Below are 21,088 nucleotides of genomic sequence, written 5' to 3' on the forward strand. Positions count from 1 at the left end.
CGTCACCATCCACATGTCGTCTTCCACACACATCCATGCCCTGAGACGAGCTGCCACCATGTCATCGAGCATGAGCCACCCTAATGCCATGATGTTGGTTGGGTAGGACCAAACCAGCAGTGACGCAGATTTGGCGACTCATGGGTTGGACGCACTCCACCGTCGTAATCTCTCGACGGCAAGCACTAGAGCCAGCAGCAGTCGCGCCGCACTCCGGATCCAAACCGGCCGCGGGGCTGAGCAGCCACACAACAAATGAACCGTAGCCTGATGTCTACTACACAACTTGTTCTTGTAGACACGTGTTGGGCCTCCAAGTGCAGAGTTCTGTAGGACAATAGCAATTTTCCCTGAAGTGGATGACCTAAGGTTTATCAATCCGTGGGAGGCGTAGGATGAAGATAGTCTCTCTCAAGCAACCCTGCAATAAAATACAAGAAATCTCTTGTGTCCCCAACACACCGAATACAATGGCAAATTGTATCGGTGCACTTGTTCGGCGAAGAGATGATGATAAAAGTGTAGTATGGATCGTAGATATGAGTTTTTGTAGTGCGAACAATAAAAAACAGCAAGGTAGTAAATAATAAAACGGAGCACAAACGGTATTGCAATGATAGAAAATGAGGCCTAGGATACATACTTTCACTAGTGCAATCTCTCAACAATGCTAACATAACTGGATATATGATTATCCCTCAAAGTGCAATAAAGAATCACTCCCAAATTCCTATTAGCGGAGAACATAAGATAGAAATTGTTTGTAGGGTACGAAACCACCTCAAAGCTTTTCTTTCTGATCGATCTATTGAGCTATTCCTATAAGTGTCACAAAGAGCCCTAGAGTTCGTACTAAAATAGCACCATATGACACACATCAACCAACTCTAATGTCACCTAGATACTCCAGTGTCACCACAAGTATCCGTGAGTTGATCCTACGACATGCATCAAACAACTTCATAATCATAATATTCAATCCACACAAAAACTACAAGGAGACCCCAAAGTTTCTATCGGAGAAAAGATAATGAAAACGTGCATCAACCCCTATGCATAGATTACCCCAATGTAACCACGGGAATTCACAAGTTGAGTGCCAAAACATACATCAAGTGGATCAATATGATACCCCATTGTCACCTCGAGTATTCATACGCAGAACATATATCATGTGTTCTCAAATCTGAATATTCAATCCGACAAGACAAAACTTCAAAGGGAAAAGATTCAATTCATCACAACAAAGGTAGAGAGGGGAGAAACATCATATGATCCATCTATATAAACAAAGCCCACGATACATCAAGATCGTGACATCTCAAGATCACAAAGAGAGAGAGAGATCAAACACATAGCTACTAGTACATACCCCTAGCCTCGAGGGTGGACTACTCCCTCCTTGTCATGGTGGTCGCCGGGATGATGAAGATGCCCTCCCGTGATGATTCCCCCCTCCGGCAGGGTGCCAGAACAGGGTCCAGATTGGTTTTCGGAGGATATAGCGGCGTGCGGCGGCGGAGTCCAAGTTCTAGGTTAGCCATCAGAGGTTTATATATATATGTATTTTTTTGGCATTGGTTTCACGCGAAGGGGAGCCTCAGGGGGCCCACACAACATCAGCCCACGCCCAAGGGGGGGTGTTGTGTGGGCACCCTGAGCATCTTCTGGTCCTTCCTCGAAGCTTCCCGGGGCTCTTTCCTTATATAAAAAATTGTCAAAATGTTTCATTGCATTTGGAGAACTTTTATTTCTGCACAAAAAGCAACACCACAGTAGTTCTCCTGAAAACAGCGCCAGTCCAGGTTAGGTCTAATCAAATCATACCAAAACCATATAGAATTGTGATGAACATGGCATGAATACTTTATAAATTATAGATACGTTGAAGACGTATCATAGCCGCGCTAGTCGAGGAGGCTGCGCCCTGCCACAACACACCACCACCATCCACCGGGGAGGAGAACTCCAACCACTGCGCACCCGAAGGACCACCCCACTACACAAGGCGCCTCAAGCCTCACCGACGAGAGATACATACCACCGTCCGCCATCCCTCCCCACCAGAGAGACACCACCATCCACCATCTCCACGGAGCGGCTACCCCCTCCATCCTCCAGCCACGACCATGGGAGGAAGCCCCCTCGACCCACCGCCTGCCTCCTTGAGCCGCTGCATCCGCCTGGACCACCGCCAGCAGCACTCCTCGCGCCCGAGACGCCCCGATCTTGCAGCCAACGGCGGGCGCGCACCCAGCCGCCGCGCGAGCCTTTACTGGATCTGGCGTCCCTTTCCGCCCCATCCGAATCGAGAGGGAGAGAGAGCAGGCCCCGCCGTCGGCGGCACCATGCAGGCTTTGCCCGACGACGTCCTCCGGCAGCGGCGGAGGATGAGGAGCGAGGTGGGGGAAGCCTACGGCGGCGGGCAGGGGTTCCTCCGCCACAGGAGGGAGAATCGTAAAACACGGAGAAATGCGTTGATCAAAATGTGAGTTTCGGGAGTGTGTGTGCATGTGAGTTTGGTGGTCTGCACATGAAACACACACACACATAGAAGCACCCATTTTTGACAAAATGACCTATCTAAGTTTGAGTATTAACACGTACGCTATTTGGATTAAACGATGACAATCTTCTCATGAAAGTGTCAGCATAGCATGACAGCAATTGGTTGTTTAATGTTCACTAATAGCATGTTCGTACCGTGGCATTGAGGGTGTATCCTGCATGCAGTACTGTACAGCAAACTCGACTCAAGAAACGCTGGATCTCAGCTTGTTTTGAACCCATCTTTCCATTGGGTACAAAATCTCAGGCCATAGAAGATCCCGAGCACGTTAGGAAATACTCTTTCCGTTAAAGTAGTAATCAAACGCTTTTATATTAGTTTTATAAAGGGAGTATATATAGAGTGAGGACTTGTTTGGTAGTAGTGTATTTTAGGGAATTTGTGGGGATTATCCCGGTCAAACCTCTCAATCCCCACACATCTCATAACACCATTTGGTTTTAGTGTATTTGACATGTTTCATCCCCACATTTCCCCTCAAATCTCCAAATTATAGTGCATTTTTCTCAATACCCAATACACTACCCCTACCTAGTGTATTGGAGATAAATGGGGATTTGAAGGGATTGGGTGAAGGTTGGTGTTTCACCCAATCCCTTGAAGGATTATTCCCACCAATCTCCTCAAAAACACTAGTATCAAACAAGGCATGTAGGTTTTTGTGCGCAGCGTGCGAAATGGAGAACGGCCCCCACGTCTTGAAAGCCCCTCGTGGGGTCCACACGAACCGGCTCAAACAAACCTCATCTGGGCCCACTTATCAGACACCCCAGTGACACGGCAGCTTCTCCTGTTCATTCATTTCGCAGATCGTCTCCTAGCGAGTGAATTTTATCAGCCTGCCGAATACCGTTCAGTCACCGTGTACGTATCTCTCGCTCTATTAGTAGAAATTAATACGTAATAAAATCATTTTTTTCTCCAAGAATTCGACGAATTCTGATTATTTTCTGCTTGTACTCCTTTGAAGCAGTAGAGTAAATTCCTCACAAAAATAAATGAGCACATTTCTTTCAGCTTAGCTGGTGGGAGGAAACCGAAAAGGCAAGTCCATCTTGTGACGTATAGTCATCGATCTTGACTTCCATAAATATTATTCCAGCATCTTCCGGCATAAACCCTTGGCTTTCACCATTTTTGACACGCACCTTTCTGCATTTATATATATCTAATTATATATTTTGACCACGTTTTAGTTTGGAGCGAGTTTGTTTTGCTGGATCCTCAAATAAAAAGTTCTCACTTTTTCTTCTGGTTTTAAAACACCCATAAACTCTAGAACCTTTACCTTCTTGGAAAAAAAAACCTAGACACAATTGTATTAGGTTGGTCGTAATGGGAGTATCATAAGTAGTATTATGCATGACAACTAGGCATATTTGATGAGGTGTCATGAAATTAAATGAAGAAAGAGAGGGTTGAGTATCATATTATGATACCGTATCATATTAAATGTTGTGCTACTATGTGTCATGCATGACAATAAATGAACTGTTCTATGATACTACCACATGATACTATGCATTACGGGTGTAGTATCATACACTAATATCATATGCATTATACTAGTATATGATACTCCCCATTACAACCGGGCTTATGTGTTCAGTTACATTGACGTAACATACATAACCATGAAGGCGATGTGTATCTTTCATGTAGGCGTTCAAATATGCTTCATGTTCAAGAACATGCTAAACCAGCCATCTTAGCAATGATTGATGAGTTGACTGATGTTTAGAGTAATAGCTTGCAAACTATATTCAAGTTGATCTCTTTTAATAATCTACTAGAGGAATATATACGCAATGTCGTGCACACGTCGCGATGCCACGCTTAACTTAACGATGAGGTGTTACATAACTTCTTCTTTTTTTGCAATGGAATACCATAATAACTTGACAACACACTGTTTCTCTTTTCTTACCAAAAAAATAAATAAAGAACCACGATCACAAGAATCCTTAAACCCTTTATAGAGACTGATGCGTAAATAAGTAAAATATCAGGGGTGTATTCGCAAGGACACAATACCGCCCAGAAACGGAACCGGAAGCTATGATTCATCGAGGGGCTAAAGCATTAAAAGTATCCCTCCATTACCATTAATATTCTCTTCCATCTCCCTCCCAAGTCCCAACTCCTCCCCTTCGTCTCCAGTTCCGGCTTCTTCAGTCCTTCCTCGCGTCGCCGATTCCGGCCGCTCCTCCCACGCCTCCGATCACGAACTCGGCCCCGTCAATGGTCGCCGGCGGCTGGCGTAGACCCTCGACGGACTCGTGAGAAGATCGCCTCTTCGTCCTCGCCATGGTAAGCCAGGCCGTTCTTGATCTCCTCTGTTTTTTCTCCGCCCACAATCCCCCGCCGGAGTTGGAGCTCTATCCATTCGTGGCGGCGTGGACGGAGTTCCGTTACGTTTCGGTGTGTTTCTTTTTTCCTGGGAAGAGATGCGTAACGCTTCCCCCCTGGATTCGCGCCGCTCTCCGCCGTCTTTTTGCCGAGTCGTTCGGTTCAGTCATGGCGCGGACGGCAGTTCAGAAAATCCAATCCCTCCGAGCTCGTGGGGTTCCCGGCGCCGAATTCCCTTGCCAGAGGCCGCGCGTGGAACTGGATGTTGGTGATGGAGATGATTCCCGGAGATTTATTTTCTATTGGTGTTTTTCTTGAATTGCCTTCAAAGAGTGGATTTTTTATTTGAAACTCAAGGAAAAACCTCTGTTGGGATTGGATCGCCTTTCTCGCAAGGAATTCCCGTCGCCGTCGCCTGCCCTGCGCTCCGGCAATTCTCCGTCGACGCGCTTTCCATTTTTACAAAAATTCTGTAGCTATGGCGGCAGGTGCTCTGTTTTGCAGACTCGAGTCTGTGAATCAGAGTTCAGACAGGGATTACTTTGCTTGGCTCCATTTGAACAACCATGGTACATGTGCATCAATATCTATTCCCTCCGTCATGTATAATATAAGAGCGTTTTTGACAGTAATATAAAGTAATACAATTTCATAAGCTGTGGCCTTGTTAGCTCGACTGGAACAGCAAAATTCCGTCTGAAAATTTGATCTCCCCGCGCACGTTTTGCTGCCATTTTTTTAGCTTTCTTTCTTTGAGTGCCACAGAGGTTGTTGTTTGCTGCTGTTGCAGAGTTCTTAACCCTGGTGAAGGTTTCTTTGCTTCGGGGCCACCCTTGCAGTAGATTTCAGGGCGAGCCTTGGCATAGCTTAACCATCTTCGCTTGGGTTTCCCTCTCCTCCGGAAAGACCTCTCTTATCTTTGCTTCATGATCAAGGCTGGCTTGGTTAATCCGATTCATCCTATCTGCAATCCTGGCACATGTATGATGATGCGCTCTCTCGCTCTTGGTTTTGACGGCTCGTCGACGCAGGGTCCGGCACCCGGCGACTCGAAGCGGTTCTCCGGCGTGGTGCCGCCGGCGGCGCTCGTCTTCCTCGCCCTGGTGTTCGTCGCCGGCGCCATCGTCACGCTCCATCACAAGGAGGTGCGTGGTGTTTGCTGTACTGTGGATTAACTGAACATAATATGTTGATGGTGATCACAGTTCGCGTCACACGAATGAAGTGTCGACGCTGCAGAGATGTCACGCCTGACATGCTCGGTTGTTTCCCTGCAGAACCTGTCGATACTGCAGGTGCAGCCACGAGAGCTGGCCGCTAACGAGGAGTCGTCGTTCAGGCCCGTGCCTCCGGCGAGCGATCTGCACGTCGCCGGCGACGTGGCCGAGACGCCATCGGTGGAACAAGCGACACCGCCGGTGGAGCAGGGGGCGGCGCCGGTGGAAGAAGCCCCTGACATCTGCGAGGTCAGTCAGTCAGTCAGAGACACATTGATTTCAGTTTGAGAAATCAGAACAGTTGCTGAACAACCGTTGCTTGCAGAACCAGTGCAGGCCTCCGGGCAGCGAGGCGCTGCCGAGGGGCATCGTGCAGGACAAATCCAACTTCGAGTTCGAGTCGCTGGGCGGCAACCCTGGGCGGAAGGGGGTCGCCGCCGGCCGGCCGGCGAAGAGCCTCCTGGCGATCCCCGTCGGCATCAAGCAGAAGGCCGTCGTCGACAAGCTCGTCTCCAAGGTGCGCGCCATGGGTGATCATTCAGTTTTTTTCCGATCAGCCTAATTCTCGATGCTGAACTGCTCACCGTGATCATGGCCATGCAGTTCCCGGCGGCGAACTTCGCGGTGATGCTGTTCCACTACGACGGTGCGGTGGACGGGTGGAGCGACCTGCCGTGGTCGCGGCGCGCGGTGCACGTGGCGGCGGTGGACCAGACCAAGTGGTGGTTCGGCAAGCGGTTCCTGCACCCGGACCTCGTCGCCGAGTACGACTACATCTTCCTCTGGGACGAGGACATCGAGGTGGACGGCTTCGACCCCATGAGGTACCTCCACATCGTCAGGAAGGAGGGGCTGGAGATCTCGCAGCCGGCGCTGGACCACCGGTCGCAGATCCACCACCGGCTCACGGCCCGCGCGCGGCGGGGAGGGACGGTGCACCGTCGGTTCTACAAGACGGCGGGGGGCGGGAGGTGCTACGGCAACAGCACGGGGCCGCCGTGCACGGGGTGGGTGGAGATGATGGTGCCGGTGTTCTCGCGGGCGGCGTGGCGGTGCGCGTGGCGGATGATCCAGAACGACCTCGTCTTTGCCTGGGGGCTCGACTTCAAGCTCGGGTACTGCGCGCAGGGCGACCGGAGCACCAACGTCGGCATCGTCGACAGCGAGTACGTGCTCCACCGCGGCATCCCCACGCTCGGCGACGGTGGCGGAAAGGGGACGCCGCCGAAGGCAAAGGCGTCGTCGGCGACGTCGGCGGACAGGTACGCAGTTCGGCTGCGATCGTATAAGGAGCTGCAGATATTCAACAAGAGGTGGCAGCAGGCGGTGGCGGAGGACATGTGCTGGACGGACCCTTATCCGCAGCCGCCGACGGCGACGCCCAAGGGATGACCGACCTTGACCGGCGACGGCTCGTCGCCGGCCATGGCCGTTGCGTTTGCGTAGATGACATAGAAGATACAAGACGGACCCTTATCCGCAGCCGCCGACGGCGACGCCCAAGGGATGACCGACCTTGACCGGCGACGGCTCGTCGCCGGCCATGGCCGTTGCGTTTGCGTAGATGACATAGAAGATACAACAAAATTTATATACAGGTCTAGAGAGCTTCAGATAACATGTCATGTACAGATCTCTTTCTCCCCGGGCAATAAGATGAGTAGGTTCAAAGACGATGTAATTATCATAATTTTCAGTAAAAAGGTGAATTAATGAAGTTTTGAGTATTTAACATGTCAGGTTTATCAGGATTTGTTCTGATCTGTCCAATTGTGAAACTAGCTTTTGCCCCATTTTTTATCGGGGAATTTGATGATTTGCCCCACCTTTGTTTGCACTTCTAGGATTTGCCCTCTTTTTTCTTGTAATTGATTATCTGCCACAAGTTTGCTAAAACTTTGTTGATTTGCCCTTTCTACCTGGTTTGACATTTCACTAAAAATTAGATGACCCAAATGCCCTTCTTCCTTGTGATCGAGGCCCAGGTCCTGGATTGGTTCATGCGCAAGATCCTCGGGCGCTTGGCCGCTGCGGCCTCGTCAACCATCTCTAGCGAGCTCCCCATAAAAGGAGAAGGGTCATGCCGGATGTGGCACGCGGATGGTGCCGTCCATGGTCCGTGCCCGGGGACGATGATGGTTGTCCATGGCGAACTTAGCGAGGGGAGCGAGCTCAGACAATAGCGTTCTTCTCCGCGCATGCAGCAGTAGCAGCAACAACAACCTGGCGTCCGGCTGCTAGAGCACGCATGCGCAGAACACGCACAGAGCACACACTCACGCCCAGGTGCTAGAGCACACATGCACACATTGCGAGCCCAGGTGCTAGATCACGCACACACATAACACACACATGGCATTCACGCACACAAGCACGCCCAGGCACACATCTGTTGGCCATCCGCCTCGAGACGTCGCCGTCCGTCCTGCTTCTGCTCCTCACCGCAAGCAAGTGCTCCATGAGCAGACCGGTGGTTGTAGGTCGAGCCCGACTATCGCGCACGCTAAGATCGACGTCGCCTCATCCGTGCTCGCCTCCAGCGCCGTGCTTGGAGAGGTCCAGATTTTCCAAGTCGCACGAGCAACAAGGCCGGAGGGGCAGAGCCGCGGTCACCTCTGTCGGAGCTACAGCGACGGCGGAAGCTGCATCTCCGCCTCAGGTCTTCCAATCCAGAGATATGCTCGCTCAGAGATATGCTCGGTCGAGTGGATTGAGCAGGGCAGGTGCAGTTTAGACATTTTACAGTGGGCCATCTTGTCAGAGGCAAATTATTAAGCTTCTGTCAAAGGTGTGGCAAAAGATCAATGCCATTGTAAACAAGGGCAAATCCTAGAAGTGCAAACAAAGATGGGCCATATCCTCAAATTCCCCTTTTTTATCCCTACTCTCTACGTCTCCACGTCTCTACGTAATAATAATTAATAATACTAATAAAGCAAATATTGCTTCTGGTCGTATGTCATTACAATTATCTTAAAATTGATGAAAATTACTCATAAATGCCACCCGTAAGTAAAAAAATGATTCATATTTCACGTTTCAAAAATCACCGCGTCGTGTTATGTTCACAGGGATTGAAATATTGAAAGACCAACCCTCCACAGCAGAGACCAGGGTTCGATCCCTGGTTCTCACCCCCTCTTCTCTTGTTTTTTCCTCTCTTATGCATGGGCCGGCCCATGTGCAGGTCAGGGCACCCCTGTTTTGTACTTTTTTACCTTTTTATTTCTGTTTTTATTTTTTCTTCTCTAAATTGATTTCAGATTTCAAAAGAACAAAAAATTAAAAAGTTGCTACTTTCAAAAAAGTAGAAAATGGTAAACTATTTGTACATTTAAAAAATATTCGGAAATTCAGAAAATGTTCATGAGTTCAAAAAATGCTCACATATTATAAAATAGATCACGATTTCAAATAAATTATCATGAAATAAAATAAATCATGATTTCAAATAAATGCAATCTTTGACACTAATCCGAATAACTCTCAGTAGTAAAACGGATTCGTATAGTAGAGTAGATATTTGGAATATTTCCGAATAGCACGTAGTAGCAACATTTATAAGATGACATAAAGATTTGTAAAGTTCACATGAATCTGAAAGGTTCAGAACCGTTGACTAAAACCTCTCTCACAAACACGACGTGATCAAACCCCAGAACCATATGGTGTTGGATTCGTTAAAATCACATAGTGATGTGAACTAGATTATTGACTCTAATGCAAGTGGGAGACTATTGGAAATATGCCCTAGAGGCAATAATAAATTAGTTATTATTATATTGCTTTGTTCGTGATAATCGTTTATTATCCATGCTATAATTGTATTGATTGGAAACATAGATACATGTGTGGATACATAGACAAAACACTGTCTCTAGTAAGCCTCTAGTTGACTAGCTTGTTGATCAAAGATGGTCAAGGTTTCCTGACCATAGACAAGTGTTGTCGCTTGATAACGGGATCACATCATTAGGAGAATCATGTGATGGACTAGACCCAAACTATGTACGCAGCATATTGATCGTGTCATTTTATTGCTATTGTTTTCTGCGTGTCAAGTATTTATTCCTATGACCATGAGATCATATAACTCACTAGCACCGAAGGAATACCTTGTGTGTATCAAACGTCACAACATAAATGGGTGAATATAAAGGTACTCTACAGATATCTCCGAAGGTGTCCGTTGAGTTAGTATGGATCAAGACTGGGATTTGTCACTCCGTGTGACGGAGTGGTATCTCGGGATCCACTCGATAATACAACATCACACACAAGCCTTGCAAGCAATATGACTAAGTGTAAGTCACGGGATCTTGTATTACGGAACGAGTAAAGAGACTTGCCGGTAACGAGATTGAAATAGGTATGCGGATACCGACGATCGAATCTCGGGCAAGTAACATACCGAAGGATAAAGGAAATGACATACGGGATTATATGAATCCTTGACACTGAGGTTCAACCGATAATATCTTCGGAGAATATGTAGGATCCAATATGGGCATCCAGGTCCCGCTATTGGATATTGACCTAGGAGTGTCTCGGGTCATGTCTACATAGTTCTCGAACCCACAGGGTCTGCACACTTAAGGTTCAGTGATGTTTTAGTATAGTTGAGTTATATGTGTGGTTACCAAATGTTGTTTGGAGTCCCGGATGAGATCACGGACGTCACGAGGGTTTTCGGAATGGTCCGGAAACGAAGATTGATATATAGGATGGTTTCATTTGGCCACAGGAAAGTTTCAGGCATTTCCAGTAGTGTACCGGGAGTGACGAATGGGTTTCGGGTGTTTACCGGGAGGGGCCCACCCACCCGGGAGTGATCCCAAGGCCCTAGGGTGGCGTACCAAGTCCTTAGTGGGCTGGTGGAGCCAGCCCAATGAAGGTTATGGCGCCACAAGCAAAAATACCAAAGGAAAGAAGAAGAAAAAAGGAGAGGGAGGTGGGAAGGAAGGAGTGGACTCCTTCCCCACCAAACCGAATTGGGGTTGGAGTCTGACTTCTCCCCCTTGGCCGGCACACCCTTGAGGGCTTTGAGCCCCAAGGCTAGGCCCTCCCCTCCTCCTATATATACTAGTGGTTTTAGGGTTTTTGAGACACAACTTTGCCACGTGCAACTCAAACCTACACCTCATAGTTCTTCCTCTAGGTTAGATTTCTGCGGAGCTCGGGCGGAGCCCTGCAGGAATAGATCATCACCAACACCGGCGCACCGTCACGCTACCGGAGAACTCATCTACTCCTCCGTATCTCTTGCTGGATCAAGAAGGCCGAGATCGTCATCGAGTTGTACGTGTGCTGAACTCGGAGGTGTCGTCCGTTCGGCGCTAGATCGGAACGGATCGTGGAACGGATCGCGGGACAGTTCGTGGGATGGTTCGAGGGACGTGAAGACGTTCTACTACATCAACCGCGTTTCTTAACGCTTCCCGCTGTGCGATCTACAAGGGTACGTAGATCTAATCTCCACTCGTAGATGGACATCACCATGATAGGTTTTCGTGTGCGTAGGAATTTTTTTGTTTCCCATGCAACGTTCCCCATCATCTAGTTACCGACAAGTCTCTTTACTCGTTCCGTAATACAAAATCCCGTGGCTAACTCTTTAGTCACATTGCTTGCAAGGCTTGTTGTGATGTTGTATTACCGAGTGGGCCCCGAGATACCTCTTTGTCATACGGAGTGACAAATCCCGGTCTTGATCCATGCTAACTCAACAAACACCTTTGGAGATACCTGTAGAGCACCTTTATAGTCATCAGTTACGTTGCGACGTTGGATACACACAAGGTATTCTTCCGGTGTCAGTGAGTTACATGATCTCATGGTCATAGAAACATATACTTCACATGCAGGAAAACAGTAGCAATAAAATGACACGGTCACATTCTACGTTCATAGTTTGGGTCTTGTCCATCACATCATTCTCCTAATGATGTGATCCCGTTATCAAGTGACAACCCTTGTCTCTGGCTAGGAAACCTTAACCATATTTGATCAACGAGCTAGTCTATTAGAGGCTTACTAGGGACAGTGTGTTGTCTATGTATCCACACATGTATCTGAGTTTCTATTCAATACAATTCTAGCATGGATAATAAACGATTATCTTGAACAAGGAAATATAATAATAACAATTTTACTATTGACTCTAGGGCATATTTTCAACACGTCCTAGTACGAGATAAGTAAACCGAGGGCACCAGTAGCCTCAAAATAAGCGTTAGTAGTTGCGCTACTAGAGTGCAGTACGTAGTACCGCGCAGGCGATACTACCGTGCTACTATCGTGAGTTAAGGGCGGGCCTACATAAGGCAAAAATTAAGTGGAAGTAGCATGAGTAGTCCACAACGAAAGTATCGCATAAGTTGTAGTACCATGGGACATAGCAGTACTAACGCTTGGGTGCAGCAAAATGACCCAAGCAAAACAGATGAAACGAGTAAGACCAAAACTGGAATAACTTTTGCAAACGGACTCCGGAAATAGCAAACTCAATCTTGTTAGATAGATCATGACAAGTACTATCCAACAACAGAGAATAAATGCCAATAAAATAAGGAAGATAACCTTCACAGCAACATCTCCAACACCGAAAGCGCAAATATGATGCATATGAAATCCATTTTCAACGAACTTGAGCTTGTAAGACCATATGCTCCAAAACTCACATGGCTAAAAGCCAAAAAATAACCAAGAAATATGATAATGCCAAGAATGCAATGGTTTGAGCTCTCTACGAACAATATGATCTAGCTACTCACTCGAGAGCCGTCCTTAATAATACGATAATCGATCCTATAACCAGGTCTCCCAACTAACACCATGAGACCGGTAAAATAGAAAATCTATCAAGGACAAGCCTTTCTCGTGCGCATAGTTCATTTGAGCTAGATGATGACGATCTTGATTTTTTCAAGTTGGACCACCTTTCTTAATTGCGCTGCCTTGATGAAGATTAGTAGATTGTTGTCTACACTCCACTATGGGTGAGTATTTCTTAGGCGCATCTTCACATGTTAATTATCATCATAATGGACGGCAAGCTTCAAGCATGTGATCTCTTCGTGATGCTTCACTTGAACTTGTACACCACAACCTTGATGACAATCACCAGTTGATGTCATCCTCCATGAGTTGTATGAGATATTCCTTTTAACGCAATCCCATGGAAAGATACATAAAAACCTCACATAGATCATGGGTTAGTGCATAAAGGGTAATGGACAGTGTTTAGTCTTGATCAACCTTGTCTATGACCAATCTTTGGATAACTCCATGAATAATGCCTTGGTCAACACATAATCTTCTTTAATAACCTTGAAACCAAAAAATGATCTTCAAGCAATGCATATGGACAAACCCTTCAAATACAACTCAAGGCAGTCATTAGTCCATAAAGATTGTCATCAATTACCAAAATCAAACATGAGTGCACCATGCTCTTTCACCTAGTATTGCATTTAATGAATTGCTGGAGTAGTACAACTTATTTGAGGGCACTAAGAAATAAAAATTACAAACGAGCCCATCAAACATGCAAAGAGACCATTCCAAAACATGCAAAGCAACAATTAGGCCTGGAATTTATCCCAAGTAGAAGAAATATCGTATGCTCCGAGGACGAGATCACTTGGTCCAGCGAGACCTCCACCGTTGTGCATCATGGGCTCCATAGAGAAGCAACACAATCTTCCTTCGGCATGGAGGCCGTGAGGAATGTTAACCAACGGGCATCATAGATCCACTGAAATCACCATCATTGATGCTCACGATCCCCCACGTGCAGCATTTCCACGTCTCAGTCACATCTTCTCTCCTGCTCAAAGTTGTACACTGTGGCTAACAGTGAGAAGCTCCTTTCCTAGATCAAGGAACAAATCTATCCTCGCCAGTGTTGGAAATATGCCCTAGAGGCAATAATAAATTAGTTATTATTATATTTCTTAGTTCATGATAATCGTTTATTATCCATGCTATAATTGTATTGATTGGAAACACAATACTTGTGTGGATACATAGACAAAACACTGTCCCTAGTAAGCCTCTAGTTGACTAGCTCGTTGATCAAAGATGGTCAAGGTTTCCTGGCCATAGGCAAGTGTTGTCACTTGATAACGGGATCACATCATTAGAAGAATCATGTGATGGACTAGACCCAAACTAATAGACGTAGCATGTTGATCGTGTCATTTTGTTGCTACTGTTTTCTGCGTGTCAAGTATTTGTTCCTATGACCATGAGATCATATAACTCACGGACACCGGAGGAATGCTTTGTGTGTATCAAACGTCGCAACGTAACTGGGTGACTATAAAGATGCTCTACAGGTATCTCCGAAGGTGTTCGTTGAGTTAGTATGGATCAAGACTGAGATTTGTCACTCCGTGTGACGGAGAGGTATCTCGGGGCCCACTCGGTAATACAACATCACACACAAGCCTTGCAAGCAATGTAACTTAATGTAAGTTGCGGGATCTTGTATTACGGAACGAGTAAAGAGACTTGCCAGTAAACGAGATTGAAATAGGTATGCGGATACTGACGATCGAATCTCGGGCAAGTAACATACCGAAGGACAAAGGGAATGACATACGGGATTATACGAATCCTTGGCACTGAGGTTCAAACGATAAGATCTTCGTAGAATATGTAGGATCCAATATGGGCATCCAGGTCCCGCTATTGGATATTGACCGAGGAGTCTCTCGGGTCATGTCTACATAGTTCTCGAACCCGCAGGGTCTGCACACTTAAGGTTCGACGTTGTTTTATGCGTATTTGAGTTATATGGTTGGTTACCGAATGTTGTTCGGAGTCCCGGATGAGATCACGGACGTCACGAGGGTTTCCGGAATGGTCCGGAAACGAAGATTGATATATAGGATGACCTCATTTGATTACCGGAAGGTTTTCGGAGTTACCGGGAATGTACCGGGAATGACGAATGGGTTCGGGAGTTCACCGGGGGGGCAACCCACCCCGGGGAAGCCCATAGGCTTTGGGGAGACACACCAGCCCTTAGTGGGCTGGTGGGACAGCCCCAAGGGGGCCTATGCGCCAAGAATAAAGAATCAAAGGAAAAGAAAAAAAAAGAGGGAGGAAGTGGGAAGGGAGGGGGACTCCTCCCACCAAACCAAGTCCAACTCGGTTTGGGGGGGGGGAGTCCTCCCCCCCTTGGCTCGGCCGACCCCTTGAGGGTCCCTTGGACCCCAAGGCAAGGTCCCCCTCCCTCCTCCTATATATATGGAGCAATTAGGGCTGATTTGAGACGACTTTCTCACGGCTGCCCGACCACATACCTCCATAGTTTTTCCTCTAGATCGCGTTTCTGCGGAGCTCGGGCGGAGCCCTGCTGAGACAAGATCATCACCAACCTCCGGAGCGCCGTCACGCTGCCGGAGAACTCTTCTACCTCTCCGTCTCTCTTGCTGGATCAAGAAGGCCGAGATCATCGTCGAGCTGTACGTGTGCTGAACGCGGAGGTGCCGTCCGTTCGGTACTAGATCGTGGGACTGATCGCGGGATTGTTCGCGGGGCGGATCGAGGGACGTGAGGACGTTCCACTACATCAACCGCGTTCTCTAACGCTTCTGCTGTACGATCTACAAGGGTACGTAGATCACTCATCCCCTCTCGTAGATGGACATCACCATGATAGGTCTTCGTGCGCGTAGGAAAATTTTTGTTTCCCATGCGACGTTCCCCAACAGTGGCATCATGAGCTAGGTTCATGCGTAGATGTCTTCTCGAGTAGAACACAAAAGTTTTTGTGGGCGGTGATGTGCGTTTTGCTGCCCTCCTTAGTCTTTTCTTGATTCCGCGGTATTGTTGGATTGAAGCGGCTTGGACCGACATTACTCGTACGCTTACGAGAGACTGGTTTCATCTTTACGAGTAACCCCCTTTGCTCAAAGATGACTGGCAAGTGACGGTTTCTCCAACTTTAGTTGAATCGAATTTGACCGAGGAGGTCCTTGGATGAGGTTAAATAGCAACTCATATATCTCCGTTGTGGTGTTTGCGTAAGTAAGATGCGATCCTACTAGATACCCTTGGTCACCACGTAAAACATGCAACAACAAAATTAGAGGACGTATAACTTGTTTTTGCAGGGTATGCTTGTGATGTGATATGGCCAACAATGTGATGTGATATATTGGATGTATGAGATGATCATGTTGTAATAGAAATATCGACTTGCACGTCGATGGTACGGCAACCGGCAGGAGCCATAGGGTTGTCTTTATACTAACGTTTGTGCTTGCAGATGCGTTTACTATTTTGCTAGGATGTAGCTTTAGTAGTAATAGCATAAGTAGCACGACAACCCCGATGGCAACACGTTGATGGATGATCATGGTGTGGCGCCGGTGACAAGAAGATCGTGCCGGTGCTTTGGTGATGGAGATCAAGAAGCACGTGATGATGGCCATATCATGTCACTTATGAATTGCATGTGATGTTAATCCTTTTATGCACCTTATTTTGCTTAGAACGACGGTAGCATTATGAGGTGATCTCTCACTAAAATTTCAAGACGAAATTGTGTTCTCCCCGACTGTGCACCGTTGCTACAGTTCGTCGTTTCGAGACACCACGTGATGATCGGGTGTGATAGACTCAACGTTCACATACAACGAGTGCAAAACAGCTGCGCACGCGGAACACTCGGGTTAAGCTTGACGAGCCTAGCATGTGCAGACATGGCCTCAGAACACATGAGACCGAAAGGTCGATCATGAATCATATAGTTGATATGATTAGCATAGGGATGCTTACCACTGAAACTATACTCAACTCACGTGATGATCGGACTTGGGATAGTGTAAGTGGATCATGAACCACTCAAATGACTAGAGAGATGTACTTTTTGAGTGGGAGTTCTTAAGTAATATGATTAATTGAACTAATTGTCATGAACATAGTCTAATGGTCTTTGCGAATTACGATGTACCTTGCGCTATAGCTCTACTGTTTTATATGTTCCTAGAGAAAATTTAGTTGAAAGTTGATAGTAGCAAACTTTGCAGACTGAGTCTGTGAAACCGAGGATTGTCCTCGTTGCTGCATAGAAGGCTTATGTCCTTAATGCACCACTCGATGTGCTGCACCTCGAGCGTCGTCTGTGGATGCTGTGAACATCCGACATACACGTTTCTGATGACTACACGATAGTTCAGTACAAAAATACTTAATGGCTTAGAAGCAAGGCGCCGAAAACATTGTAAAACGTCACGGAACATAAGTGATGTTCTAAAGAGATGAAATTGTGATTTCATGCTTGTGCCCTTGTTAAGAGGTACGAGACCTCCGACAAGATTCTTTGTCCACAAAGTAAAGGAGAAAGGCTCAATCGTTGAGCATGTGCTCAGATTGTCTAAGTATGACAATCGCTTGAATCAAGTGGGAGTTAATCTTCCAGATGAGATAGTGATAGTTCTCCAAAGTCACTGCCACCAAGATGTGAGAGCTTCGTGATGAACTATAACATATCAAGGATACATACAATGATCCTTGAGCGATTCGCAATGTTTGACACTGCGAAAGTAGAAATCAAGAAGGAGCATCAATAGTTGATGGTTAGTAAAACCACTAAGTTTCAAGAAAGACGAGGGCTAGAAGGGATACTTCGTGAAACAGTAAAACAGTTGCTGCGCTAATGAAGAGACCCAAGATTAAACCCAAACCCGAGACTAAGTGCTTCTGTAATGAGGGGAACAGTCACTAAGGCGGAGCAACTCTAGATACTTGGTAGATAAGTGGGCTGGCAAAAGTCGAAAGAAGTATATTTGATATACATGATGTTGATGTGTACTTTAGTAGTACTCCTAGTAGCATAAGGGTATTGGATACCGGTTCGGTTGCTAAGTGATTAGTAACACGAAATGAAAGCTACGGCATAAACGGAGACTAGCTAAAGGCGAGGTGACGATACGTGTTGGAAGTGTTTCCAAGGTTGATATGATCAAACGTCGCACGCTCCCTCTACCATCGGGATTGGTGTTAAACCTAAATAATTGTTATTTGGTGCTTGCGTTAAGCATGAACATGATTGTATCGTGTTTATTGCAATACGATTATTCATTTAAAGAGAATAATGGTTACTCTATTTTCTTGAATAATCACCTTCAATGGTTTATTGAATCTCGATCGTAGTGTTACACATGTTCATGATATTGGTGCCAAAAGATACGAGTTAATGATGATAGTACCACTTACTTGTGGCACTGCCGCTTGAGTCATGTTAGTATAAATTGCATGAAGAGGCTCCATGCTGATGGATCTTTGTACTCACCTGATTTCGAATCACTAGTGACATGCAAATCATACCACATGAGCAAGGCCTTGTTTTCATTGAGATGAAACAAGATAGTAACTTGTTGGAAGTGATACATTTTGATGTATGCAGTCCAATGAGTGCAGTGGATATCATTATGTTCTCACTTCACTGACGACTTGAGTAGATACAGGAGTATTTACTTAATGAATCACAAGTCTGAAATATTGAAAAGTTCAATTCTGTTTTGGAGTGAAGTTCGTCGTAACAAGAGGATAAACTGTCTACGATATGATCATAGAAATGAATATCTGAGTTACGAGTTTTGGTACGCAGTTAAGACAATGTGGAAATTGTTTCGCGGTTCATGCCACCTAGAACATCATAGTGTGATGATGTGTTTGAACGTCATAGCCACACACTATTTGGTATGGTGCATGCTATGATGTCTCTTATCGAATTACCACTATCGTTTATGGGTTAAGCATTAGAGACAACCGCATTCACTTTAAATAGGGCACCACGTATTTCCGTTGAGATGACACAATATAGACTGAGGTTTAGAGAAATCTAAACTGTCGTTTCTTGAAAGTTTGGGGTTTTGACACTTATGTGAAAAAGTTTCAGTCTGATAAGCTCGAACCCAAAGCGGATAAATGCATCTTCATAGGATATCCAAAACAGTTGGGTACATCTCCTATCTCAGATCCAAAAGCAAAGTGTTTGTTTCTAGAAACGGATCCTTTCTCGAGGAAAGGTTTCTCTCGAAAGAATTGAGTGGGAGGGTAGTAGAACTTGATGAGGTTATTGAACCATCACTTCAACCAGTGTGTAGCAGGGCGCATGAAGTTGTTCCTGTGGCGCCTACACCAATTGAAGTGGAAGCTGATGATGGTGATCATCAAGCATCGGATCAAGTTACTACAAGCCTCGTAGGTTGACAAGGTCGCATACTACTACAGAGTGGTACGGTAACCCTGTCTTGGAGGTCACGTTGTTGAGCAACAGTGAACCTACGAGTTATGGAGAAAGCGATGGTGGGCCCAGATTCCGACAAATGGCTGGAAGCCATGAAATCCGAGAGAGGATCCATGTATGAAAACAAAGTGTATACTTTGAAAGAACTACTTGATGGTCATAAGACTATTGAGTAGAGATGGATCTTTAAAAGAAGATAGACGATAATGGTGATAAGTCACTGTTAAGAAAAGCTCGACTTGTCGCAAAGATGTTTTCGACAAGATCAAACAGTTGACTATGATGAGACTTTCTCACTCGTAGCGATGCTAAAGGTCTGTTAGAATTATGTTAGTTGTTGATGCATTATTTATGAAATATTGCACGTAGGATGTCAAAACATTGTTTTCTCGACGGTTTCCTTGAGCAAACATTGTATGTGATACAACCAGAAGGTTTTGTCGATCCTAAAGATACTAGCAAGTATGCAAGCTCCAGTGATCCTTCAATGGACTGGTGCAAGCATCTCGGAGTTGGAATATACACTTTGATGAGATGATCAAAGATTTTGGGTTTGTACAAGGTTTATGAGAAACTTGTATTTCCAAAGAAGTAAGTGGGAGCACTATAGAATTTCTGATAAGTATATGTGGTTGACATATTGTGGATCAGAAGTAATGTAGAATTTCTGTAAAACATACAAGGTTGTTTGAAAGGATTTTTCAAAGGAATACCTGGATTGAGCTACTTGAACGTTGAGCATCAAAGATCTATGCAGATAGATCGAAAGCGCTTAATGGAAGTTTCAACAAGATGCATGCCTTGACAAGTTTTTGAAGGAGTTCAAAATAGATCAGCAAAGAAGGAGTTCTTGGTTGCGTTGTGAGGTGTGAATTTGAGTAAGACTCAAAACCCGACCCCGGCAGAATAAAGAGAATAGACGAAGGTCGTCTTCTATGCCTTAGCCGTAGAATCTAAAGTATGCCATGCTGTGTACCGCACCTGATGTGTGCCTTGACTCAAAGTATGTTGAGAGGTACAGAGAGTGATCCATGATTGAATCACTAGCAGCGGTCAAAATTTATCCTTAGTAACTAATGGACTAAGGAATTTTTCTCAATTATGGAGGTGGTTAAAGAGCTCGTCGTAAAGGGTTACGTCGATGCAAGCTTTGACACTAATCCGAATAACTATGAGTAGTGAAACAGATTCGTATAAGTAGAGTATATATATTTGGAGCATTTCCGAATAGCACGTAGTAGCAGCATCTATAAGATGACATAAAGATTTGTAAAGAACGCACGGATCTGAAAGTTTCAGAACCGTTGACTAAAACCTCTCTCACGAGCAAGACGTGATCAGACCCCATAACTATATGGGTGTTGGATTCGTTGGAATCACATGGTGATGTGAACTAGATTATTGACTCTAGTGCAAGTGGGAGACTGTTGGAAATATGCCCTAGAGGCAATAATAAATTAGTTATTATTATATTTCTTAGTTCATGATAATCGTTTATTATCCATGCTATAATTGTATTGATTGGAAACACAATACTTGTGTGGATACATAGACAAAACACTATCCCTAGTAAGCCTCTAGTTGACTAGCTCGTTGATCAAAGATGGTCAAGGTTTCCTGGCCATAGGCAAGTGTTGTCACTTGATAACGGGATCACATCATTAGGAGAATCATGTGATGGACTAG

General features: G+C 45.7%; 1 protein-coding gene across 3 annotated transcripts; it reads left to right on the forward strand.

Annotated features, from left to right (window-relative positions):
* The first annotated feature begins 4,654 nt into the window (after positions 1 to 4,654).
* LOC123445223 lies at positions 4,655 to 7,852 on the forward strand. Of its 3 annotated transcripts, none has more exons than XM_045122182.1 (6): positions 4,655 to 4,879; positions 5,950 to 6,063; positions 6,196 to 6,384; positions 6,461 to 6,652; positions 6,739 to 7,521; positions 7,640 to 7,852. In XM_045122182.1, exons 1-6 carry the CDS (start codon positions 4,877 to 4,879, stop codon positions 7,643 to 7,645), a joined length of 1,287 nt encoding a protein of 428 aa, XP_044978117.1. In that variant the 5' UTR covers positions 4,655 to 4,876; the 3' UTR covers positions 7,646 to 7,852. The 3 variants fall into 3 exon arrangements, 2 of the variants coding, with proteins under 2 accessions (XP_044978117.1, XP_044978116.1); XR_006631062.1 differs by having other exon boundaries at positions 4,656 to 4,879; positions 6,739 to 7,586; positions 7,705 to 7,852; XM_045122181.1 differs by having other exon boundaries at positions 4,657 to 4,879; positions 6,739 to 7,852.
* The last annotated feature ends 13,236 nt before the right edge of the window (positions 7,853 to 21,088 follow it).

This window comes from Hordeum vulgare, chromosome 3H, assembly GCF_904849725.1.
Source record: "Hordeum vulgare subsp. vulgare chromosome 3H, MorexV3_pseudomolecules_assembly, whole genome shotgun sequence".
Lineage (NCBI taxonomy): Eukaryota > Viridiplantae > Streptophyta > Magnoliopsida > Poales > Poaceae > Hordeum > Hordeum vulgare.

Bases quoted from the DNA above. Each gene is read 5' to 3' on its own strand.
- LOC123445223 (XM_045122182.1), top strand. The intron at 6,064-6,195 runs GTGCGTGGTGTT...GTTTCCCTGCAG, and splicing joins TCACGCTCCATCACAAGGAG to AACCTGTCGATACTGCAGGT. The intron at 6,385-6,460 runs GTCAGTCAGTCA...CGTTGCTTGCAG, and splicing joins AAGCCCCTGACATCTGCGAG to AACCAGTGCAGGCCTCCGGG.